General features: G+C 49.7%; 1 protein-coding gene across 1 annotated transcript; it reads left to right on the top strand.

The window, feature by feature from the left end:
* The first annotated feature begins 14,427 nt into the window (after positions 1–14,427).
* Positions 14,428–15,390, top strand: SOX12 (SRY-box transcription factor 12). The gene has a single exon (XM_054981659.1). The coding sequence runs from the start codon at positions 14,428–14,430 to the stop codon at positions 15,388–15,390; it is 963 nt and encodes a 320-aa protein (XP_054837634.1).
* The last annotated feature ends 10,086 nt before the right edge of the window (positions 15,391–25,476 follow it).

The following is a 25,476-nucleotide window of genomic DNA, read 5'->3' as shown; positions in this document are numbered from 1 at the left end:
AAAAGAGCTGGAGGAACTCATTAGCATAACTCATTAGCATATGCCACGCCCCTTGGCATCACCAGAAATGTATCATTAGCATAACTGATTTGCATATGCCACACCCCCTGACAAGACCTATCCTGGCTGTTTTGGACCCAATCCTGGCCATTCTGGGCTGAAATTGGGCCCAAAATGGCAAAAAGGGGCAAAAAGGAGCCCAAAATGGTCAGGATCAGGCTGCTGCTGAACAGGAGAGTGATCCACCACCCGTCAGAGGCACAATCCGGGTTGTTTCGGCCCCAATCCAGGACGAAACGGGCCCAAAATGGCCGAGAGTCAGGTGGGCGGGGCCACCTGACATGTGACCTCTTTGGGGAACTGCTGGAACTGTGTTCCTGCCGTTCTCCCTCGAAATGAGCCCTGACCCTACCACAAATTTTGTTCGTCTTAGTCTTATAGGTACTACTCAACTCTTGCTCTTGTCTTCTGCCCTTCTCAAGCACCACTCCCAAACTTCCAGGAAATTTCCAAGCTGGCTACCCTACCAGATGAGCTGGCTTGAGTTTGAGTTGGGGGACTTCTCCAATGCAGCCTCCTAGCTTCAGGAACCTCCTTGCTTTTACTAATTGGCTGGGGATGTAAGTTAGGGAGGGGCTGCTGTTAAGCTCCCAGGAGTCCAGGCTGCAAGGCTACATTGGGGTTAGAAGTTGCACAGATGTGCCCTGAGCAAGACACCACAAATTTCAAGGCTGACTTGTCCACTCCTGTTTATCTGTTTTTTAAAAATAGAAAACTGCTTTCCCGGAGTTCAAAGTGGCCTAGCATGGAATTATTGTTGCGCATAACTACACAAGAGAATACAAATGTTTAAAAAATATTGATTTGTGTACATAATTTATATGCATACATTATTATGTTGTTCTCGCACATTACTAGTGTTGCTAAGAACATTGCATCGGCTCTGGTCAATTCCACCTCCAGTGCTGCTGAATTCCTCTATTATCTTATCAGCCGTTACTGGCAAGGGATGAAGTTGCTAAACAGAAGCAGAGCACTTTGCAAGATCTTCTCATCTCTCGAGCGAATAAAAAGGAGCCTTGCCAAAGCCGCCCCTGAGCAATGAACATTATGTCTGAGTTGAGCAGCTTGCATGACTTGTGCTCCTCTGCCAGGAAGTTAAAATAAACCTTTTTCAAACTGAACGGACCTCAAGCGGCCAACCTCCTTGCAAGTCCAGCCTTTAGCTTTCTTCAGCAGGGAGTGCATTGCAAAACAAAAAGGTGCGTTGAGAATAATTTGCAAAAAGCAAACCCACCAAGAAATCTCCAGGCCAGGTCATTAAAGCAGAGCGGTAATAAATTGAACTTTGGTCACATCACGAGAAGACAAGGTTCTCTGGAAAAGTCAATAATGCAAGGAAAAGTGGAAGGCAGCAGGAAAAGAGGAAGACCCAAAACGAGACGGCTGGACTCAATAAAAGAAGCCACGTCCTCCGGTTTGCAGGATCTGAGCAAGGCTGTTAAAGATAGGACATTTTGGAGGTCTTTCATTCATAGGGTCGCCATAGGTCAGAGGCAACTTGATGGCACATAACACATAGCTGTGTCAGTCTGTCTTTAGCCGTAGAAAAGAGCAAGAGTCCAGAAGCACCTATAAGTCTAACAAAATTTGTGTTCGGGTATGAGCTTTCGTGAGTCACACAACTCACTTCTTCAGATACAATATCTGAAGAAGTGAGCTGTGACTCACAAAAGCTCATACCCTACCACTGTAGCAAATGCTGTTAGTCTTATAGGTGCTACTGGACGCTTGCTCTTTTCTGTGGCAGTAATAAGGTCGCTGACATGTTGTGCTTTTAATCTACATATATAAAGACAAGTGTCCTGACTGACTCATCAACGCCCAGCCCAAACTACTGGACCCAGAAGCATGAAATTTGGGCAGGACGTTCCTTTTGAGATGTAGGGGCTCGCAAAGAAGGGATTTTAAGAAATCCGCCCCCTAAGGGGGTAAAAAGGGGTGAAATGTGTTTCCCCAAAGGGTACAGCTTCCCTGTGTGGCTGGCAGGGTGCTCCTCCCTTGCCAACTGCCAACTCAGAGCGGGACCACAAGTGACGCCTGACACAGGTGGGACACTTGTCAGCTTCCCTCAAGTTTTGATGGGAAATGTAGGCGTCCTGGTCTTGCAGCTTGGCTCTCCGACTGCTGTCCAATGGACTTTTCAACTGTCACTTGTCCAACATTCCGCCAAGCTGCCTCCATTTCCCATCAAAACTTGAGGGAAGCTGACAAGTGTCCAACCTGTGTCAGGCGTCACTTGTGGTCCCGCTCTCAGCCACTCTGCCCTGATTGGGCTAGCTTTCGAGGTCATTTGCATATGGGGGCCAACATTCTAAACAGTTGCTAAGGGAGACAGTGAATGTGTCCTGAGGTAAAAAGCACCTCCCAGTCTTCCCCTAAAAGCTCACCAGGGTTGCCAATCTCCCCGTGGTGTAGGGTTGCCAGCCTCCAGGTGGTGGCTGGAGATCTCCCAGAATTACAACTGATCTCCAGGTGACAGAGATCAGTTCCCCTGGAGAAAATGGCTGCTTTGGACACAGTTGAAGAAAAACAGTACAAGGCTCCTGAAAAGGGATTTTATATAAAAATCAGTATGGCAGGTGACCATCCCTGAAGGCCTGGGCACAGTAGTGATGACCCTAGCAGACCTAACAGCCACGATATACCCTGATATCGTCACTATCACAAGGAAGTCCATGGACAGGCTGTGCAAGCGTGCCACTCTGACCCCCAAGAAGGACAAGGCTGCCATCATGAATGAATCACAGCTTAAATCCCTCGAAGGGGCAGAAATGGAGTACAGATCTGAGGACCGGGTGGTGCAAATGGGTGATGCGGTCCACTGCCCTGTGGAGTTCCTCAACATGCTCAGCCCTCCTGGCTTCCCAGGCCACAAGCTTCTCCTCAAAGTGGGGGCTCCAAAATGGGGGGGAACCACCAACTGAGGTCTCCAAAGAGGTCCTTCAGTAGAAAAAAAAAAGGTTGTATGTATTTTCCACTTCATTTCTTGCACTACGCTCTTTTCCTTTTAAAAAATCTCTTCAATAAATGTTACATTTCGACATTCACTTCATCCGCTTTAGGCATCAACATGCTTTGCTTTATTCAGATACTTTTGTGACACTCGGGTACTATGCTATGATACTACAAAACCAACTCAACCCCCCCCCCTTCACAAACCAAAAAATGTTACATACCCATAAGTATTATAATTGGATTTAAAGTAGTTCAAGTACCGTAGCGAAGCACGGGCATCAAGCTAGTTCATGTAAATATTGAAATGCCCTGGTTTAGTTTTGCATACCCCAAAGCAGCTCAGGGGGACTGCTTTGCGGACTATCTCCTGCTAACGGACCTACGAGGTTAGCGCCCTAGGCTCATCGGTCCACCTTGCTTGGCACTGGCTGTCCAGGATTTCCCAAACACCTGTAACTGGAGACACTTTAGCTACAGATGCTGGTGATCGAAGCTGGAAACTTCAGCATGCGGTGCTGATATTCTCTGCCATCGAGCGATGGCCCTTCCCCATGTACACTGCAAACGTTTGGCAGGCCATAACACAGACCTGCTTTCCATCAAGGGTTAATGAACAGGAACAGGGTGGGGGGGTGGAGACTTGCAGGTGAAGAGCCCGGTGGGTTGCCCCAGGGCTGAGGCCATGCACACCAAGGGATGCAAGAGCCAGCGGAAGGAAGGCTCGAGAAGGAGATAGAACGGCAAGCTTTCTTTGCTGGTGGATGCTGCTTGACCAGGACTGTCTGGTGTCTTCTTCTCAGCAGGACGGAGCCACATTGGCTGCAAGACAAGAAAAGAGCAGATTCAGAAAACCAGGGGAGGGGGCTGATGCTGCAGGGGGGCTGAAACAGCTCTGGATTGCTGCAGGAACCAGGCCGGAGTGGGAGCAGAGCCTTGGGTGAAAGCAGAGGCTGCGCTCCAAGGGGCATTAAATGCCAGGTGAAGCAGGCGATGAGCTTTGGAGGGTACCTAAAGGACCGGAAGTTTTTCCAGGCCAATCCTTGTTTGCTGAAGTGAAGGAGAAAATCTTGGCCCCTGGGTTGCATCTCCTGCAGGTGAGCCCCTGCCCTCTTTTCAGTAGATTGCAATGTTTCATGCCCCCCCCCCCACCTTTCCCCTGATTTTTGGAACTGCAGAAGTCCAAGTTAAATGGGCACCGGTGGGCCCGTCCCTTGATTTGCAGTAATAAGACCCAAAGGCAGAGGTGTTGTGAGATGGTTGGAGGGAGGGGCGTGTTGGTCTGTACCTTTTAACTAGGGTTGCCAGCTCCAAGTTGGGAAATTCCTGGAGATTTGGGGAGTGAAATCTGGAGAAAGCAGGGGTTGGGGACGGAAAGGACCTCAGCATGGTATAATTCCATGGAGTCCACCCTCCAAAGCAGCCATTTTCTCCTGGTGAACTGATCTCTGTGGCCTGCAGATCAGTTGTAATTCTGGGAGATCTCCAGCTACCACCTGGAGTCTGGCAACCCTACTTTTAACTGAGAGCAAAAATATAGCAGTTTTTCTCAGAACAGTGATGAAACGATGGGGTAAGATTTGCCCAAATATGCCTGCCTCTCGGGTGGCTGATAAAAGGCACAGGCGCTCTGCTAGAAAAAAAAGCTGGCAACAGATGAGTATCTTTCCCCCTGCTTCTGGAGTGGCACTTAACTAGCTCAGCTCCCTGCCTTACAGCACCTCTACAAAGTCTCTATCAACTGCTGTTCTCAATTCTGCTATTTGAGTTGTGTTAAGGGTATAGAAGCCCTGACCTGAATAGCCCAGGAGGGCCTGCTCTCCTCAGATCTCAGAAACTAAGCTGGGCCGGCCTTGGTTAGTAATTGAATGGGAGACCCCCCCAATGAAAACCAGGGTTGCAGAGGCAGGCAATGGCAAACCACCTGTTAGTCTCTTGCCATGAAAACCCCACCAGGGGTTGCCGTAAGTCAGCTATGACTTGAGGGCACTCTCCACCACCAAGGAGCGCCATTGCATCAGACCCTCAAGCCTAGACTTCTGCTACTAGTCTGAGGCCTCTTCAACGTTCCCAAGCTAGGTACACAGGCAGCAGCCCTCTCCTGTTACCTGATCCCACCAGGCAACATTCAAAGATATACTGCCTCTGAACATGGAGGTTCTGCTCTTTGCTGAGGTGACTAACAGCTACTGATTGAACTACGTTCCAAGCCCCCAGAACTTGTTTCCGGTTCCTTTGCTTAGGAGCTGGACACGCAGTACAGTGAACGCCTATACATTCCGCACATGAGAAAACGCCAGCGTGCTTTTACTTGAATAAAACCAAGGATCAGTGCCCGGATAAGTATAAGGTTTAAGCTGCACTTTCAGCCTCACATGTATAGAATGTACCAGATACTCAGTGCACGTACAAAGAATATGTATCCAGTACATGGATCGGATGTGTGTTCACTGTTATGTGTGCAGGGCTTGTGGGTGAGGGCATTGCCAAGAGTTTATCTGTAGATGACAGAAACTGAACTTGAAACTTGTTACATCGATAGCATATGTGATATCATGAATACCATAATTCTAAGTAGACGTCCTTGAAAATAAGACCAGCTGGGTTGAATGGAGTTTATTCCTTAGTTAAGAGTGTCAGCCAGGGACCTTTGTCTGCTAGGTGTTGGGGCCACAGATCAGTGGAAAAACACATGCGTTGCGAGCGCAAGGTTCTGCGTTCAATGCTCACCTACTCCAGTTAAGAGGATCATAAGCAGCTGAGAAAAGCTCTTCTCTACAGAACATGCTACAGATATGCTAAGCATATCTGTTTAAAATGTGTCCATCTTTTTGTGGATGCAAGACCGTCCCCCAAGCAGTTTATGTTAATAAAATAATACATTTTAAACGCAGCATAAAAATATTACATCAACGGTTGAGTAAAGCAATAGGAACTGCCCGAGTTTCATGGAACAAAACCCAGACAGATTCAGCAATAGGCCATAACAATCGGTGCTCACTTAAGCAGAAATAATTCTAACCAGTTCCCTGAAGGCTAAGATGAGAGAAGGAACTCCAGATTCTTGGTGCCACCACTGAGAGGGCCCTGTAACCCTCTGTAGCCAATTTTGTAACCGGGTACCGATTTACTAGTGGATTATACTGGGTTAAAGGAGCAAGGGCCTGACTCGGTACAGGATAACGCTGTCCGTTAGCTCCCTGCTGTCTTTAAGACAGCCTCTGGTAGCACCTATAACAAAATAGATATGTTGTCTTGAGCATCATCATCAGTTACAAGGTTAACCTTTCAGGACATTCAGTTGCTGACCTAAAAGTAGCAGTTATCCTGCAGAGGAATTTCAAAGGGAAATAAGAGAGAGTGCTGAATTGCAACTGATAAAAAAGTTCAAGACAATGCATCCACCTGGATTGAATAGAGACCTAGGGTTCCTGTCTCATTACCAATGCTGATTACGCCACACCCACTCCCCCTCTGTATATCCCACATGATCCAATCACGCCTGCTATTGTCATTCGGCGTCTGAAATCACTCTCCAAGGTAGGAGGGCAGATGGACTCACATTCTAGCTGTATCTGAAGAAGTGAGCTGTGGCTGACGAAAGCTCCTACCCTACCACAAATTTTGTTACTCTTGTAGGTGCTACTGGATTCTTGCTCTTTTCTACTGCTACAGATAGACTAACAAGGCTACCTATCTTGATTTAAGAAAGCCTGTCTACTGTGACGGTCCGAGTGTCTTGCCGGGGCCCTTCATCCTGAGATATAGCGATGTTGGGGATTGATCGTAAATCATGAGAACTGCCATTAAGCTATGACCAAACGGAGACATGAGCAGGCGTCAATTAAATGCCAGCTTAAAACTATGTTTGCTACTATAGATAGTAGCAAATTACTCCCCATTTACATTTTGAACCTGCATCATATATGCCAAGGGATCCGGAAGAACAGCAATGCTTCTTAAAGCAACCTCTTAGCATGCCTGATCTCGTCAGATCTCAGAAGCTAAGCAGGGTTGGCCTTGGTTAGCAATTGGATGGGAGACCTCCAACAAAGACCAGGGTTGTGATGCAGTGGTAGGCAATGGCAAACCACTTCTGTTAGTCCCTTGGCTTGAAAACCCCAGCAGGGGTTGCCATAGGTCAGCTATGACTTCATGGCACTTTCCACCACCACCAATAGCGTTGGGGGGGGTGGTCCTACACTCAATCAAGTCTGAATTCTCCCTAAAAGCTAAAATGACTATACTCCGGCTATCATACCTTGGTCACATCATGAGAAGACAAGATTCTCTGGAAAAGTCAATAATGCTAGGAAAGGTGGAAGGCAATAGGAAAAGAGGAAGACCCAACATGAGATGGCTGGACTCAATAAAGGAAGCCACGTCCACCAGTCTGCAAGATCTGAGCAAGGCTGATAATGACAGGACATTTTGGAGGTCTTTCATTCATATGGTCGCCATAGGTCGGAGATCCAGAGGAGTTAGCCGTGTTAGTCTGTAGTAGCAAAATAGATAAGAGTCCAGTAGCACCTTTAAGACTAACCCACTTTACTGTAGCATAAGCTTTCGAGAACCACCATTCTCTTCATCAGATGCATGCATGCACAGGTCGGAAGCAACTTAATAATAACTGTGCTCTTCTAGAGAGATTAGTGCCTCTGAGCTCATGGCAGGAGTGGAATTCAAACCAACAGAGTGCTGATTCACAGCCAAACCACTTAACCACTGTGCTACAGCAGACACGTTGGCAAATAGCACGCACAATAGTATCAGCAATGAAATATCCACTGTTGGCACGTATTTCATATAACCTAAATTAAATTTGCCCAGTATTAGATGACCTTGGGCATTCAAACATCAACTCCGACAAGAAAACTGGGCACTGTTTTTGAGACTCGCTCAGCTTCCGCTGGAAGGGAGTTCCACAGAGTTGCTGGTGTACAGCCCTGCTACCCAGACACCTGTGTGACCCCCCCGACCTGTGCATATGAGCTGACCGACCTCCTCCAAGGTACCATTGGACTTTTGACCTGTTCCAGCAAAGATGCTATAAATGTTTGGGCCCCATCCTAATGATAGATGTTTTGCTATCCTTAAACATAAAAGGTGAGCTGTATTGGTGACGACACCTTTTATGTGGCGCAGGCGCAAAGGATGGGCCCACCTCCCAGCCTTTCCTTGCCATGATCGGCCAACAGCGGGAAGGGCCCCCCACTTGCACAGCTCTCCACTCAGGGTACGGAGGTGGCAGGATGGGCAGCCCTGCCTCCCAGCCTTTCCCTGCTGCGATTGGGGTGCTGGGGAGGAGTCAATGCCCAGCCCAGCTGCCCTGCACTCCTCCCTATGCCCCAGATCGGGGCACGGGAGAGGGGGCAATGCCCAGCCTGGCTGCCCTGCCCTCCCCCTGCTGCAACTGGGGCACAGGGGAGGCATCCAAGCCTGGCCCGGCCGCTCTGCCCTTTCTAGAGCCCGTTGTATTTTTTGCCACAACAGGCTTTTTTGGCTAATAATTCTATAAAATGTCTCCAGCAAAAACAAGGAAGATCTTCTAGTCTATCACAAAGACAGGTAGGCTTGACATGTAGGTGCTTTACACCGATGAAATGTGGGGTGGGTGGGGTGTGGAGCTCAGAACTTGATGTCCGCATTGGCGCTGGGTGCTTAACCCTTGCCCTGTGGGGGACTTTTTTTGCAAAAGAAATGGCCCCAAAGCTGCTTTACCACTTATTGGTGAAACAAGAGGGAGTTAATCACTCTTTTGCCAAGTGCCACATTCATAAAAATGTAGGAGGAATCAGATGAAAGAGCTGTCAAGTCCAGCATCCTTCTTCTCACAGTGGTCAACCGGATGTCAACCAGCAGGGCCAGGAAGCAACACCACCTGCCTGCTCTTGCCCTCCTGCAACTGGGTTCAGAGGTACGCTGCCTCTGACCATGGAGGCTCCATTTAGTTTTCATGGCTCCACAGCCATTTCTAGGTCTGTTATCTGTGAATTTCTCTAGTCCCCTTTGAAAGCCGTCTGAACCCTGATTTAAACGGGTGAGGTAAAAACTAACCCTCGGTGGGAGGGGTTTCTCTTTCACTGCGTTTTGTGAAATCTGGGTTGCCACCCGTGGAAAGTAGCTGCCCATGCTGCGTGGCTGCTGCAGCTCTGTTTACATCCGATGCTGTCTGAGACCAGCTTTGCATGGATAGCAACTCAGTTTTAAACATGACATGTGTTGCTTGCTTCGCGTTCATCGCAGCCCAGTTTCAGTGGGACATTGTGAAAGTGGGTTCCTGCGTCATTGGGCCCCAACTCCCACCACCTCCCCGTGGCTGCATTTGAGTGTTTTTAAAACAAAGTGGAATTTCTCTCCAGTTGGTTACCTAGAACCGATCATTGCTACCGCAGGCAGCAGCCCCTTGGAGACTTCTGTACGCGGCCTTTGGTGTGTTGAGCTGTGCCCATGGACAGCCAAGAAGCTCTGGCTTGCTTGCAAAGGTTTGGATGTTTGCTTGGGCAGAAGATGACCTCTAGGATCTGGGCGGACCACCACTCCTTTAACGATTGTCGTGCCTTCTCAGTCCCAAACCTGCATCCTATATTGGCCCCAGAAAATAACAGGATGTCAGGGAGGACGCTGGACCCCTTGCCTAAGATGCTGGCTCGAGATTATGACAAAGGACACCAAGTGATTCTCCTCCCCCTGGAACAGCTGAAGTCTCGGCTGCTGCCCGTCTTTGGATCGGAGCCCTTGTTGTACTCACCCTTGGTGACACAAGGCAAAAGGCCATGGCGCATGTGCTTCGGTGTTAGCAAGTCCACAGGGCAGGTCTGTAATGTGTAGCTGCTCAAAATGCAGTCTTGGTGGAAGAGCACCTGCACAGCTGCACAGAAGGGCTCAGGGTCAGTCGCTGGCATCTCCAGCAGGAAGCATAGGAAAATACAGACCCCCCCCTCACCTGAGACCCTGGAGAGCCAGAGTAGACCCTACTGAGCTAGGTAGACCAGGGATCTGATTCAGTATAACACAGTTTCATAAGTTTAACATGCAAAAGCATCCTAAATTCACCTTTATTCCACGAGCTTTCTTCCAAGAAAGTCCCTGGCAGGCTATGTGCAGTTATCATATTTTATCCCCACAACAATCCTGTTAGGTAGGTCAGGCAAAGAATGTGTGACTGTTCACTCAAGGTGTGTTCTGCCAGAGGGAGGGGCTCGGCCTTTGCCACTGTCTTGCAGGCTCTGGTAAGTTTCCAGTTTGACTACCATAACACTTTCTTTGTAGGGATACCCTTGACGACAGTTTGAAATTTCTTCTGGGCCACAGCATAGCTTCTGTGAGCCATGCTGCACACAGCGTATTTCGGAAGTTTTGCTGATTCCCCATTAGTTTGCAGGCTCCATTTAAGGGGCTGTCTTTAAAGCCCTGAAACCTTGACAGCAGCATACTTCCAAGGGGGGTGGGGTGTCTCTATTTCCTGGGGACTCACATGTTTTGTATTTCATTTTTAAGGACAAAAGAAGAGCAATTCTGGATCAACCCAAAGGTCCACTTTATCCGCTGTCCTCTTTCTCACGCTGGCCTGTCAGATGCCGCCAAGAGGTAAGAAATAAAGACAGCGCTCTCCATCCTCTGGCTGCTGCCCAGCAGATATACTGCACGTGGAAGTTTCCTTTACCTCTCATTACTTATATCTGTTAATAACATGTTTCCTTAGTCTGTTGTAAACTGCCTTGGAGATCATTTGACAAATGGTAAATCTTTTAAATAATAAGCATCTTGATTCCACTATATCTTGCAGGGGTGGGGATGCCTTCTGACACGTAACCCTGGTCTCTCGGTAGGGTTGCCAGCCTCCAGGTGGTGGCTGGAGATCTCCCAGAATTATAACTGATCTCCAAATGACAAAGATTAGTTCCCCTGGAGAAAATGGCTGTTTTGGAGGGTGCACTCTATGGAATTATACCCCACTGAGGCCCCTCCCCTCCCCAAATCGTGCCCCTCCAGGCTCCGCCCACAAAATCTCCCAGAATTTCCCAGCCTGGATCAGGCACCCCTATGTGTCCCCAGCCTAAAATCCAACGTTGATGCACCACCCGGGCACTCCCGTTTCTCACTACTGACTGGTTGAACACAGTGGCTGAGCTGTGGGTCTGGAAGTGCCATACTTCAAATCTTTTCTCTGCCACAGATTTGCCAGAGGTCCTTAGGCCTGCCATATGTAATAAGTGGATTATAGAACACGCCGGTCTTAAGGGTTTTTTCTTTCTTTCTAAAGTCCCTAGCTCATTTTGTTGTGAAAGTGTCTCCCAAGGAAAAGAACTACAGACTTTCTTTTTTTTAAAAAAAAAATTGAAAGCTGGGAACTCAGAGAAACGAGTCCATTGCTGGAATAGATTGTTATAACACTATTGGGAAACAGATCAACAAAGCCAGAAGGATATAGAGGGATAACCTGCTATAAACAATCCCAAACAAAATGACAACAGGACATCATTGGTGCTCACAGACAGCTCTCAGCTCAAACCAGTTCAATGCATCATTAATGACTTGCAAGCAACCTATGCTGGATAATAGATCCAGAGGAGTTAGCCGTGTTAGTCTGTAGTAGCAAAATCGAAAAGAGTCCAGTAGCACCTTTAAGACTAACCAACTTTACTGTAGCATGAGCTTTCGAGAATCACAGTTCTCTTCGTCAGAGGCATCTGACAAAGAGAGCTGTGGTTCTCGAAAGCTTATGCTACAGTAAAGTTGGTTAGTCTTAAAGGTGCTACTGGACTCTTTTTGATTATGCTGGACAATGATTCTCTCATAAGCACTGGGAGGCAGAGCTTTTCTTGTCCACAGGCAGCGTGCTAAATTTAATCAACTTCTCACTCACAATAACATACTTCCTAACACAGGCACAGACTCTGGGACCAGAGCCTACAATAAACCGAGGTGCCAACTCTGTTCCCATATTCTCTCCGACAACACAGGCCGTTTCCACACGGCAGACCTTCTTCCGAAAACTTCCAAAAAACAGTGTCTTCGCATGCTGTTATCGCGCAAAATTGTGCGAGAAGATGCTGTCTTCCGCGATAACAGCATCTTCTTGTGCGATTTCGCGCAGTAACAGTGTCTTCATGGCACGATTTCATGTGCAAAGACGCTGTTTTTTGGATGTTTTTGGAAGAAGGTAAGCCGTGTGGAAACGGCCCCAATCACTGGTCCTAACAACACCAATTATTCCATTTCAGGATCATTCACTTGTCAATCTTCCAGTGTTATATGCTATCAAGTGTCAGCAATGCCGTTCCAACTTTCGACATTGGACAAACCGGTCTGTCCCTAAGCAAAAAAATAAGTGGCCATAAATCTGACATTAAGAATCACAACACTCAAAGCCAGTGGGAGAACATTTTGATCTTGCAGGACTTGCCATTGCTGACCGAAAAGTGGCTGCCCTCAAACAAAGAAGCTTCAAGGGCAGATTACAATGCGAGATTACTAAAACGGAGTTCATTCACAAATTCAGATCAATGGAACCCCCCGGGGCTGAACAGAGACGTGGGATTCTTATCTCACCCCCGATGCTAATTTCTGCTCTAATCAAGCTGCTCTAATCTTTACATCTTGACTTCCTCCTTTGCTTCACCCCTCCTACCTCCTGACTGGGATATAAATAGGGTTGCCAACTCCAGGTTGGGAAATTTCGGGAGATTTGAGGGGTGGAGCCTAGAGAGGGTGGGGTTTAGGGAGTGGAGGGACCTCAGCAGGATGCAATGCCATAGAGTCCACCCTCCAATGCAGCCATTTTCTGCTGTGGCTTGCAGTTCAATTGTAATTCCAGGAGATCTCCAGCTACTACCTGGAGGTTGGCAACACTAGATATCAAGGCTCAGGGATTTCCATTCCTCCTTGTATCCGGGGAAGGGAGCTTTAACTCTTGAAAGCTTATACCCTGGAAGATCTTTTTGGTCTCTAAGGTGCCACGGGACTCAAATCCTGTCGTTATAATACTATAGTGATATAATCATTTCTGATAGTTTTAAGAAGCCGGAACAAGGTCCTGATCCCAGTCGGTTCTTTATACTGGAGGTCTGGAAAAATCCCAGGCAATTTCCCAACCAGCCTCTATGGCTGAGCTTCGAATCACAGCTCGAAGGGCAAGAATTATTTCCCGGCATGGAGATGAACGTTATCTCCTGCCGGCTGCAGCAGCTCGAGCCCTTCAGAGGCAAGTTGCAACAGCTGGTTGGAAAGTTGGCAGGCCCCAGGAAATCCAGGCCCTTGAAAACTTTGATGCTAGGGTGGAAGAATTTTTTTTACAAAATCAGTCTCGAGGCCTGAAATGTTGTTTCTTTTCTTTTTTTTCTACCAGTGCCTAGGAATGGGAAACATTTTCCAGCCCTTCTCTATGCCGAACTCCCCACCTCCCTCCCAGGTTTGCTCCTGCTCCCCACCCCCAGAGTGCTGCCTGTGAACTTGATGGGACCCTTCCCCAACGAGAAGCAGCCAATCTGGACGTAATCCCCAGGCCATGGCCAATTTAAACCAAGGGGGAGGAGGAGGTCACATTTCAGGTAGCAGAGCGGAAGGTGGGGGGAGAAAGCAGGGGAAAGTTTTTGACATTCTCTCCAGCAACTCCTTCCTCCTATTGGGGGATGCAAATGCTCTATTCCTGCCCCGCAACCAATGACGTCTCCGGCTAGGAGGAGCCTCCCATTGACAGAATAAGCACCTTGGTGTTTACTCTTAGCAGGAATGCGTGCAGCCCCTAGACTGTACAGGAGGGGAGGGGCTGAGTGCGTCTGGGAGGGGGGGAGGAGGAGGGGGCTGCCAGCGAGGCTGGGCTATAAGAGAAGGCAGCAAAGAGGAGCAGCAAGAGGGGTGGGCGTGAGCAGGCTGCTTTAGCCAAGCCAGCAGCCGAGCAAAGAGGCGTGGAGGGCACCCGAGGGGCAAGGCGGCTTCCTTCTGACCCTTCCATTCATTCATCCGGAGGCCTTTCCCTACCCCAAGGACCCGGCGGCAGCAGCAAGAAGGAGTGACAACGACTGGGTGGTCCTCGGGAAATGCAGTGCCCAGAGGAGTCCCTTTCCTGGAGCTGACACCCACCCCTCCTGCCCTTGGCCAATTTGCCAAAGACTCTCTTTCTCCTCCTGCAGACCCTCTTCCGTCTGGTTCCCTGTCTGGAGTCTCTGAGAGGCACCGCAAAGGTACCCCGACCACTTCTGTCAATTTGCCAGTCAGCCGCTTCAGAGACCGAGTTAAAAGGGGGGCGTGGACGAGGGAAGAGATCGCCGGCAGCCGGAGAGGCTCGCCCACCTACCGGACAAGCGGCAGAGCCTGCCTCCTCCAGATGATGAAAAAATAACCCCGTCTTGGGCTTCGTGTCTGTCAAGATTCTTGAGGAGCGGCGGAAGAACCAGTGGTGGCAGAAACATGGTCCAGCAAAGGAACGTGAGAAACCGGGGGACGGAGCCCAAGAGGGAGGTGTGTCCCAAAGACACCTTGCTCTTGAAGGATGCCAAAGGCGAGCCGGGCTGGTGTAAGACTCCCAGCGGACACATCAAGCGTCCCATGAATGCCTTCATGGTGTGGTCCCAGAACGAGAGGCGCAAGATCATGGACCAGTGGCCGGACATGCACAACGCCGAGATCTCCAAGCGTCTGGGCAGGCGTTGGCAGCTCTTACAGGACTCCGAGAAGATACCCTTTGTCAAGGAGGCGGAGCGGCTGCGCCTGAAGCACATGGCTGACTATCCCGACTACAAGTACCGACCCAGGAAGAAAGGGAAGATGGGAAACCCAAAGTCCCGCCCGAGAGTCCCTGTGAAGATCAAGCCCTCGGTCCTTGGCCGGGTGTCCTCCGCCAGAAGGCAGCCTCCTAAGCAAGACGCTGATGTTAGTGGCCCGGTGGAACCAGAGATGGACGACGACTCCCTAGAAGCACGACTCTTGGAGGCATCTTTTGACGACAGTCCGAAAACTCCCAGCAAGGAGTTTTGGCACGTGCTGCCAGCAACTGGTGAGAAAGGAGGGTGGGCGGCCAACTCCAGCGAGCTGAAGGATCCTGAAGCTGCTGCGTTGACCAAACCGTTCTTGGAACAGGCGAGGTCTTCTGAGCTTTCTTCCCCAGCATCCACCAGGTCCCCTCCCTCTTCCTTTGCCTCTTCGGATGAAGAACTGGAAGAAGAGCTCTTGAATTTCTTGCCCAGCCGAGCCCAGCCGAACGTGCCCTGCGGGACCCCGGACTGGTCCATCTTTGACAAAGACCTTGACCTCTTTCCCCTCGGAGCCGCATCTCACTTTGAGTTCCCGGATTATTGCACCCCGGAGGTGACTGAGATGATAGCCGGGGACTGGCTCATGTCCAGCATCTCGGACTTGGTCTTTACGTACTGAGTCCCAGCAGGTAACTCGCGCTTCTCTGCAATCAGGTTGTATCAGAAAAAAGGAAAAGAAACCCAGCTGTTTACGTGCAGGAATCAGGTATCTCCATTTTCTCGCCTTGGCTGCATTCAAAGGCAAGCTATCCATCAGCCCATCCCCCCACCCGGCACACACCCACTTGGCTAGCATCTGCCGGCTTGGCTCGGGAGTGGCGGGGCTGGGCTTCTCATCACCTCTCACCCCCACAAGCCACGGAGAGCTCCTGGCTTGTCACAGTGTTTATTTACCCATGAAATTTGACTGTCTAATCAGGTTTTTCATTGTAGCCATCTTCTCCAGAAGCCCCCCCCCCATATTCCCCCTCCTTCGGCTTCGCAGCTGCTTCTCGCCATCCGTGGCTGAGATCCTTCTTCTCCATCTCGGCTTCCGCCCCACATCTTTTCCTCTTCTCCTCTCCGCTGCCCCCTTCCCTCCATTTGGTCCTGATTTTCACACCTTCCACTTCTGGCCCCTTGGCATATGCTGTTGCTTCTTTCGGCTTTGCTTTTGCTGCCATTTCGATGCTTGTCTGGGGTGTTGGGTTCCCCCCCCCCTTCTGTTCCATTTGAAATGGCTCCCGGGTAAAAGATTCCAGTTGGATCTCGTCAGGTTGGTAGATGTGAAGGACCCTGTTGTCGTGTGCCAGTCTCCGAGTGCCCAGTTTGGGGAGGGCTTCTGGGTCCTCGTTGAGCGAGACTTTTCGTGTCGCGAATGCACGAAAACAGATTCCTGAACTGGGGTGGGAAGAATTCACTTTGGGGGAAAGAGAGGATGCGCACACGTGGTACGCACGTGGATCCGAGACAGGCACGCTCCCCTCACGTCTAGGAGCTTTGTCCCCCCCCCAAAAAGAATCCTTTCCCCCCAGGGGTGTGCCACAGGCAGCAGAAAAGCCTTTGGGTCCCTCCCTCTTGCATGCCCCTTCCAAAGCAGATAAACGAACCACTGGCATTTTTGCTGCCACTCCCTCTGTTGCCACGTTCCCTCTTCCCCAGGTCCTTGACACCTTCCTTGCGAGCAAATGGCTACAGCCAGGCTTGGCAGACACAGCGAGGGTTTTTCTTGTAGTCTCGGGGAAGGGAAGGCATGCCTTTAAGGCCCACCTGGGAAAAAATCTGAGTATTTCCAGCCCCTTGGAAGGCTGTGACTTTCCTTGAAGGTCAAATCCAGCTGCCCTGCTTCCTGCCAGGAGATGCTTTGCAGAGGCTTTCTGCCAGAGTGGAGGTGCCAAAGGCAGGGGAACCCACCAACGCTTGATGCCAGCAGGGAAAACGTGGCCGGATGGCTCAGGTGTTCCCATGCCAGGCTGTTGCTGTTTCCTTTCCATCTCCTCCCTGTAAATGGAGTCAAATCCAGCTGTGCGCTCGGGCGTGCAGATCGTGAGGCTTGGCATGATGGTGCCGAAAGAGAATGGATAAGAATTGGCTTTGTACGCAAGGACTGTGGAGAGGAGCTCTGTGGAAATGGTGTGGCGGCCACCGGCGCAGGCTGCAGAGTTGAAGGACGATCCTTGACGCTACTCCTAGCGGAGGCAGCAGTCAAAAGGCAAAGCTTATCCCTTCCTTTCAGAGATGCTGGATGGAAGCAGAGCCGGGCAGGAAGCCTGCTACAAAAATTGACCCCCCTCCGCAGCTTAGAGAGTCTTTAGCTGGCATTTGACCTCCAACTGCTGGAATGGGCAAGTTCCTCACAGCCCTTCTGGAAAGTTAACGGGCACACAAGGTCCTTCGCCTACCCCAGTTTAGTTTTTCTGGCTCCTCCTCTCTGCCACAGCGGCCCTTTAGAAATTCACAAGATGCATTCCAGCACGAACCCTCTTTAAATCAGAGCTCACTTCGTCAGATGCATTGTGCTGTCCCTGGATGTAGGCTTCGTGCATCTGATGAAGCGAGCTTCGACTCACAGAAGCTGATGCTGGAATCTGTTTCTAAAATGCCACTGGACTTCTACTTTATTTTGCTGCCATGGACTAACATGACTGTAATTACACACACACACCAGGAACCCTGGGAATTACCCCCTGCCAGGAACCCTGGGAATTGTAGTTGTGTAAGAATGCAAAGAATGTCCTGTTAGACCTACCTGTGTCCCTTGTAGAATTACGCTTTCCCAGATTCCGTGCATGGAAGTCATGACTGTTTAAAACTGAGCAGTGTAGACAAGACCTTGCATTGCATGAACAAAAAGTCTTTATTTTCTGGACGCTGCATTAGCTTCACCTTCCCTTGCTTGTGCTGCAATTATCAGGGGGGTTAAATCGGAACTCCGCCCCCCCCTCCCGCCCCTCATTCTCATTCCTAAACTACAATTCTCAGGATTTCTTCAAAGGAAGCTCTGGCGATAAAATGGGTTTCCAACTCAATTTATCCTTGTAAGGCATTCCTCCAGCTTTGAGCCTTTGTTGTGCTATTTATAGCAGTCGTTTTTAAAATGATGTGCACGAGACAGCCAGAAGACATTTGTCAATCCCACGCGCGTTCTGCCAGTGGGGTGCGTTGCAAACTGGATTAAGGAAAAACTGCTTTAAGCCTCAGGTACCAAACATGGCTGCAACATAGGTGTGTCCATGGAGAGCTGGAGGGGGGGGGGAGGGGATGTTGCACAAACTCGTCCACTCAGCTGTTCTCAGAGGCAGGGCTAGGATTCAACTTGGGGGTTGGTGGGCCTAGGACATTCTTTGGCAACCTGGGAGGGCAGCCACCAGAGCAAATTCTTATCCCTCAGTGTGTTATGCTTTGGACCTGAGCGCAAGAAAAGGGATTCTTGCCTCCCCCTTCCGACATTTTTGGGCCAATTCTCCTTTTACTGGAATGGACTCAGCTCATCCGTGTAAACAGCAGGACATTTTGAAGGAGGAGAGAGGAATGTTCAGTCTTTGAGTTCTTAATTTCTCTTCCCCAGCCTCAAAACTGACAGTCTGTCTACACAAGACATCTCCCGGGAATGCTCAAGTCACTTACTTTCTGTGTGGTCTTATATTCGAGTATACTCGGTCTCCCTAGCTGCATGTTTATCCACAATGGAAGAACAAGTGTAAGAGCCTTCACTTCAGCGTCCCTGTGTAAGATGCCTTGTGTAGAGAGACTCTGAATTCAGAACTGTGATGGGGAGGCTGAAATCTTTGCTCCATTTCCTTGACAATCAATTCCAAACTTGGCAATATCTTAATCGGAAATGCTACGTCAGATGTCCAGGTATCTGGCAATGGGTGTAATTCAGGTTCTTGAGGTAGGACAGAAGGCACTTTTCATTCTCAGCCCAGGGCGGAAACGGGGGAAAGTACTGGAACCTTTTCATTGCGGATCAGAGAATCCCTTTGCTACTGCAAGGTACAGCTCACCCCTCTCCTAAGCATACAGACTCCGTGTGCAGTGGGATGCAAGCACCACCCTTAGGTTTGTGTGCTGTTCGCTCCTGGGCATTCAACCTGTAGCAATATGAGCTCTAGCCAATATTTTAGCAATATGGTCTAATGTACGGCCCTGGATAACTGGTGACTCACTGAGTGGAATGCAGTGGGGTGGCCCAATGGGGACCTGAGAAACCCGCCTGCCTGGCAGTGCTGAAGCTGGCTGGTTGTCAAGCCCCTGGCTGCTTACCACGCAGAGCTGGTGCACTGCCAATGGCTTGGTGGGTCAGAAATGGAGGAAGCCCAATGTTTAGGGCTAAAAGGCCAGTTTTGCAGAGGGAAACTTAGATCCTGGGACCAGAATAAAGTATGCTAATTAAATTCATTTGCTTCCCTTTGATTATGGATTCATAATATGTTTGGCAAAGTATTTTGGAATGGCCCCTGTATAAAGCAGACACTATCAGCGCTACCCACTGCAGCTATCCAGTGGCAGCCCCCCTTAGCTATTAGAACTAAGCTAATCTAGGAAAACTGGACATTTTGAAACGGAATTCTTGGACCCTAATGCTAGAGCTATTTACTGTCTGATCCTGATGTCCAATGGAAGGGGGGTGGGTAGAGGAAAGAGTTGGAGACATTTCTGAGAGCTACCTTTAACAGTTCCCTGACCTGGATAGCCCAGGTGAGCCTGACCTCATCAGATCTTAGAAGCTAAGCAGGGTCAGCCTTGGTCAGTAATTGGATGGGAGACCTCCAAGGAAGACCAGAGTTGCAGAGGCAGGCAATGGAGAACCACCTCTGGTAGTCTCTGGCCTTAAAAACCCCACCAGGGGTCGCCATAAGTAACCTGTGACTTGAGGGCATTCTCCACCACAATAAGGTCTAGAAATCCTACTTCTTCTTTTAAAAAAGGAGACCCTGAATTCTGCATCAGGAGGTATATTTTATGTTTGTGTGTCAAGCCCATGTAGAGAAAGACTTACCCCAGTCTTATCCACCAGGGCGGTGGCAGGGGGGAGCTAGAGGTCCACAGCCCCCCAATGCAACCCACTCACCCAGAGGATGGGGAATCAGCAAGTAGATTTGACTGAGCAATGTTAGCTTTTCTGTTCCACCCTATGGGGCTGGTAGAGACAGGAAAAGCCAGATTTCACTTCCTTTCTCCCACTATGCTTCCATTTATAGCCTGCCTGATGGAACGAGTGGCTCCATCCTGGGAATTCCTCCTGCCCCAGGGGTTGCCACAGGTGCTTTCCAACCAGATCTTTAAGCCACGTTAATGTGAGCGGAACCCGTTCTTGCATGGGGCAGGTCTCTAAAAACCAAGGGTTGCCACCTTTTTCTCTAGCCCCGGATCCTGTGCTTTTAATATCAGCCAGGCATACCAATATTTAAGCAGGAGAAACTTTCCCCCCATCTCTTCTGACTTTGCCAAGAAGAGTTTCACTGGCATGTCTAAGCTGTTGTAAAAGGCACGAGGCGAGATATGTGCCGCCGGCAGCAACCTTGCTGGAAACCCTTCTCTGAGAAAAGATGCTCTGACTTGGAAAATTCCTTTTACCAGGGAGCCACAAATTGACTTTGGGTGGGGCCAGGGTGGCACCCCGACTGCAATGTGCCGTGCTTAAAGGGATGCATCCAGTTTCTGCCTGGCACCCACTGTTTCTGGTCAACAAGCCCAGCTGTGGGACGAGCATAGTTGTACAGAGTACAGAGATTCTGCCCATGCTCAGCTGTACTCTGGTTTTTAAAATCCTATACTCCAGGGCCGATCCCCGGAATGGAAACAGACTCTGAGACTTAGCTGTGGCTGAAATTAAGCTTTGCAGATTTGCTGGCTTCAGGCCTCATCCTGTCTGTGTCTTTTCCACCGCCCCCATCTCTGAAAACAGCTGACCCTGGGCTTCAGAGGTTTTTTTTTTTTTTTATTGCTTCCCTGAAGCATTCTCCATTCCCAGTTTATTTTAGCCACAGCGATTTTGCTAATTATATTTGCTAATCTTAGCAACCCTTCTGAGTTTCCAAGTCTCTGGGAACTCCTCGGCACTCTGTACTGCTTGGGATGAAACTGCTGGCAGCAACAGATACCAGGCTGGCTCCGCTTGGTGGCTCTGCTTGGTTGCCCCCCGCCACCTTTGGAAGTATAGCTGCCTTTGGGAACAGGAGACACAGCCCATTACTCACATAGCAAGGCTATGCTCTCCAGCACATGAAGTACCCTTGACACTGGGGGTGGGTTGGAATGAGGCAGAAGGGAAATCAGGTCAAGACCTCTTAACTGTATAGTGTGTCTTTGCCAGTTGTGTGTGGTGCGCTCCCAACCACATAATACACAAGCACAGAATTTGGTATCCGGTGGAAAATTCAGCTTCTCAGATTTCAAAGGGGGGAAAAAAAGAATTCTGAGCCCGGAAGCTACTCAACTACAGGAAGCGCTTGATGAAATCCCAGAAACCTACTGGTGAGCAAGAAATAACCAGGGGGGAACTGAAAATGCATCGCGTTTTCAAACGCTTTGGCCCATATTTAAATCAAACAGAATCGATTTTGCAAAATAAGGAGACATATGGTTTGATTTGCATACATAAGGTTCTCCAGTTTTGCGCTGGCCCTTTCAGCTGTGTTTTTAATTGTGTCTTCGATCGGCAGAAAGCTGGCATCCTCCGGGATAAAAGTTATCACCAGGTAATTGCTGTGAACGGAGCAGCATCCAGAGGCACAGCTGCCAGGGCCCAGTTCACAACTCTGTTGGCGTAGGTTATTCAAAATTGCAGAATCTGGATTTTCTTGGTGCAGAAGAAAGTGTTTGTGCTTCTGCTGTCCCAGTTGCAAGAAGAGGGGTGAATAGCTGGGAATAGCTGCTTCCTAATATCGCTGTCTGTGCCCGCATTTTCAGTTCACAGTCTAGTCAAAAGGAACAGAAGCAGGGCTTTTTTCTGGGAAAGAGGTGGTGGAACTCAATGGATTGCCCTTGGAGAAAATGGTCACATGGCTGGTGGCCTCGGCCCCTGATCTCCAGACAGAGGGGAGTTTAGATTGCCCTCCGCGCCGCTCAGCGGCACGGAGGGCAATCTAAACTCCCCTCTGTCTGGAGATCAGGGGCCGAGGCCACCAGCCATGTGACCATTTTCAAGAGGTGCTGGAACTCCATTCCACCTGAAAAAAAGCCCTGAACAGAAGTATTCTTTGGACCTGAACACTACGGGCTCTCCTTCAAGCCCCATGTCATGTGAATCTAAACTTTGCATTGGCCAGAATGCACCTTTGAGTTCCAGGAGCCTCTTTTCCCCCGTTTGCTGTTCTGCTTTAGTCACCATGGCTGATTCCGCACATGTCAGATAATGCACTTTCAATGCACTTTATCCATCGTTTGAGGTGGATTTTTTGTTCCGCGCACAAAAAAATCCATTCCAGATAATCTATAAAGAGGTTTGGAAGTGCATTATCCAACGTGTGCAGAATCACTTCATGACTCATTCACCCAAACAGCTCAAGAAAGCCTCCAAGGCCATTTGATGCGTGTCAATACCAGGATATAGCTAATATTTTAGGAAGAGACCCCAGTCTGTGCAGTTGGGATGCTGGGATATTCACGATTTGGCCCCAGTGCCCACCTGATCTAGATTCCGCACACGTTGGATAATGCACTTTCAATGCACTTTATCCATCGTGTGAGGATAATCCGTTCCAAATGATCTATAAAGAGGATTGGAAGTGCATTATCCAACGTGTGCGGAATCACTAATCAATATTAACAGGGGTGTTGATGAAACAGCAAGCCAATGCTAGAGATGAATTCCCAGGTGGGGAGGTGCCAGGCACAGCCTGCTTTCCAGAGCCGCTCAGGGCGATTGTGTGAGTTTGCTGGGAGTTGCTTGGCCGAATTCTTATGCTTTGGGGCACCTGGAACGACCCGAACCAACATGGGATACTTTTCACAGCAAGGGTTTATTGCCTTCTGGCAGTTGCACATCAGGCTGCTATTAAATGCACAGCTGGGAAGTTGAAAAGTTGGCAACCTGGGTTGGGAATCCAAAGATGCACCCCTCCACACACACAAACCATAGCATGTCCCCCCCGCAGCCAACCTTTGCATCTCCCCTCGTCGGGCCGCTTCCAGCTCCTCTAGGTAGGCTGCAATATGGACTCCTTCTCTGGCTGCCTTGTCTCCATTGGAGGGGGACGGTTTGTGGTCAGCCGCTGTCCCCTTCTCCTGTCCTTCCATTGCACCCCCAGAGTAGTTTCCCCTCTTTGTTTCTGGGCAGGGCACAGTGCGGGCTTTCTCCAGTCAGAGACCCCAGGGCTAGCCCCTGCCTGGAAGTTTCATGATTGTACCCGGAAGTCCTGCCCCCACCCCAGTCTTAGAAATGGAGGGGCTGGCTGTGTGTTTACTGACTTTGCGCAGAGGAGGCACTCTGCACACGTCCAAAGGCCCTCTTGCCTTTTATCATTCCTTTGTGTATCTCAGGGCTGAGCCCTGGCGACCGCATTGGGTTCCAGGGCCCTGCTCCATACGAAGCCCCTGAAGGGAAGGCCTCAGGTATATGGAACCCTAGCCTCGAAATCAGGAGGGGTGGGATTCGGGACCCACTCCGAGTGGGCACAGAAGCCCAGGGCCGATCATCAGTGGCCGCTGCCCAACCGTGCCCAGAGCACCGCCCAGCAACGCCAGCTCCTCTGAAGTCTATGCCAGTTTCTGTCTTTCTCGCTCCAGTTCCGGTTTTTGGATTGGAGTGTTTCCGCCTTGCCCACACGGGCCATCTCTGTCTCTCTCCCCTTACCCATGGGGACTAGTCCGGCCTCAAGTGCTATTCAAAGTTTACAAGCTGTCAGGCAAAAACTTTCCTCAGGACCCAGAGCTGGGCAGGATCAAACCTCCCACCGTCTGACCAGAACCATGGAGATGGGGCCGCCGGTTTGGGGGCCTCATCCCCCTTCCTTCTGACTCTCAAGCACAATATTCAGAATGCTTCCTTCTCATCCTGACTTTTTCTCTGAGCGGTTTATATTTTTGGGGGTTGTATTTGTAAGGGGAGGGGGAAAAAAGTGGTGCTCAGTGGTGAATACACATTTTAAAAAGTGTGCAATGTTAGTGCATTAGAGATGTCTGGAGCTTCCCCCCCTCTCCTCCCCCATTACTTTCTGCTGTGAATTCCCTCCCCCACCCTCACCGTCTCGCTGCCTGTAATTTGCTTCCGTGTGTGCGCGTGCGTGGGTGTGTGATTTGTTGAAAATTAAAATAAAATAGAATGAAAAAAAAAGCTCTTTCTCAGGTACAAACTCCACAGATTGTGGCCAGCAGGGGTCTGGGGGCATTGTCCCCCCCACCCTTTTCTCCTAAACCTCTCCCAATGCTTTACAGTTTTCTCTGCAGGTGCCAAGGGCTGCAGCAGCAATGAACGATAAGAATAGCGTGATAAGAATAGCGTGATAAGAATAGCGTCCGCCTGCCAAAGGGTGGTCTAAGCACTCTGGGTTTCTTTCTTGGTAAATGTTGTGTTAGTAGTGACTGTTGTCTTGGAAGAAATAGGATTGTAGGGGGGAAAAGGGGAAGTAATGGCACGTGATCCATCCGTGTGGTTATGTGACTAGCTCGGGAAATGGTGAAATGGTGGTTGTAGCCCTGGAATAAAGTGTGTTCTTGGTCCGGAACTCTCGCCTTGGTTGATGTCTCTTTCTTTGACTCCTGCGGTGCTTATTTTTCACGCATGTCTTTCATTTTGAGCCACAGAATCATGGACAAAGTGTTACAAGCCAACTAGTCCAGCCCCCATCACCAGCCCTGTTCACCATGCAGGAAACTAAGATTTGAGCATGACTGGTAGAGAGCTGTCCTGTCTCTGCCTGAGACCTTCCAAAGAAGGACAGCCCACCAAACTTTGCAATAGCTAGTTCCATTTTCAAACTGCTCTCATTGTTAGCAATTTTCTCCTCGCGTTCATAGGCTTGCCAACTCCAGGTTGGGAAATTCCTGGAAGTTTTGGGGGGGTGAGGTCTGGGGAGGGTGGGTTTGGGGGAGGCGAGGGACCTAAGAGGGTCTAATACCATATAGTCCACCCTCCAAAGCAGCCCTTTTCTCCAGGGAACTGATCTTTATGGCCTGGAGATCAGTTGTATTTCCTGGAGATCCCCAGCCACCACCTGGAGGCTGGCAACTGAGCAAAAATCTTCTCTCGTGTAAATGAAGCCCAATAGATCTAATCTTTGCCGCCTTCCATGGGACAACCCCTAAAATATTTGAAAGTGTGATCGTGCAGTGATCGGTTCAAGCTCTCTTCATAGCCTGCAAAGAATTGCTCCATCGGATCAAGCCAAAAGCCCACCTAAACTAATACTCTGTTTTCAGCAGAGGCTAACTGGATTCCTTTGAAAAATTCATAAGGGAATCAAGATGGAGAACCTCTTGCCAGGTTGCTTGTCCCAGCACCCCGGAAAGGGCTCCGCTGCTTGTTAATCAGCCCCCAGTTAGCATTGCCGACTTTGGGTTGGGAAATTCCTGGAGATGGGGGGTGGAGCCTGGAGAGGGCAGGGTTTGGGGAAGGGGAGGCCTCAAGCAGGGTATGATGCCATACAGTCCACCCTCCAAAGCAGTCGCTTTCTCCCGGGGAACTGGGCCAAATCCACACGCACTCACCATCCGCTTATCTTGCGCAGTCATGGCAGTTGGGTTCATTCCGCTACCACGCTGTGCATCATCACATTCACCC

This window comes from Eublepharis macularius, chromosome 5, assembly GCF_028583425.1.
Source record: "Eublepharis macularius isolate TG4126 chromosome 5, MPM_Emac_v1.0, whole genome shotgun sequence".
NCBI classification, from domain to species: Eukaryota; Metazoa; Chordata; class Lepidosauria; order Squamata; family Eublepharidae; genus Eublepharis; species Eublepharis macularius.
Note: the sequence above shows the minus strand (reverse complement) of the source record. Positions and strands in the feature narration are given on the sequence as shown.

What these genes read in the sequence shown, in the direction of transcription:
- SOX12 (XM_054981659.1), top strand. Translation starts at nt 14,428, where the DNA reads ATGGTCCAGCAAAGGAACGTGAGAAACCGGGGGACGGAGCCCAAGAGG.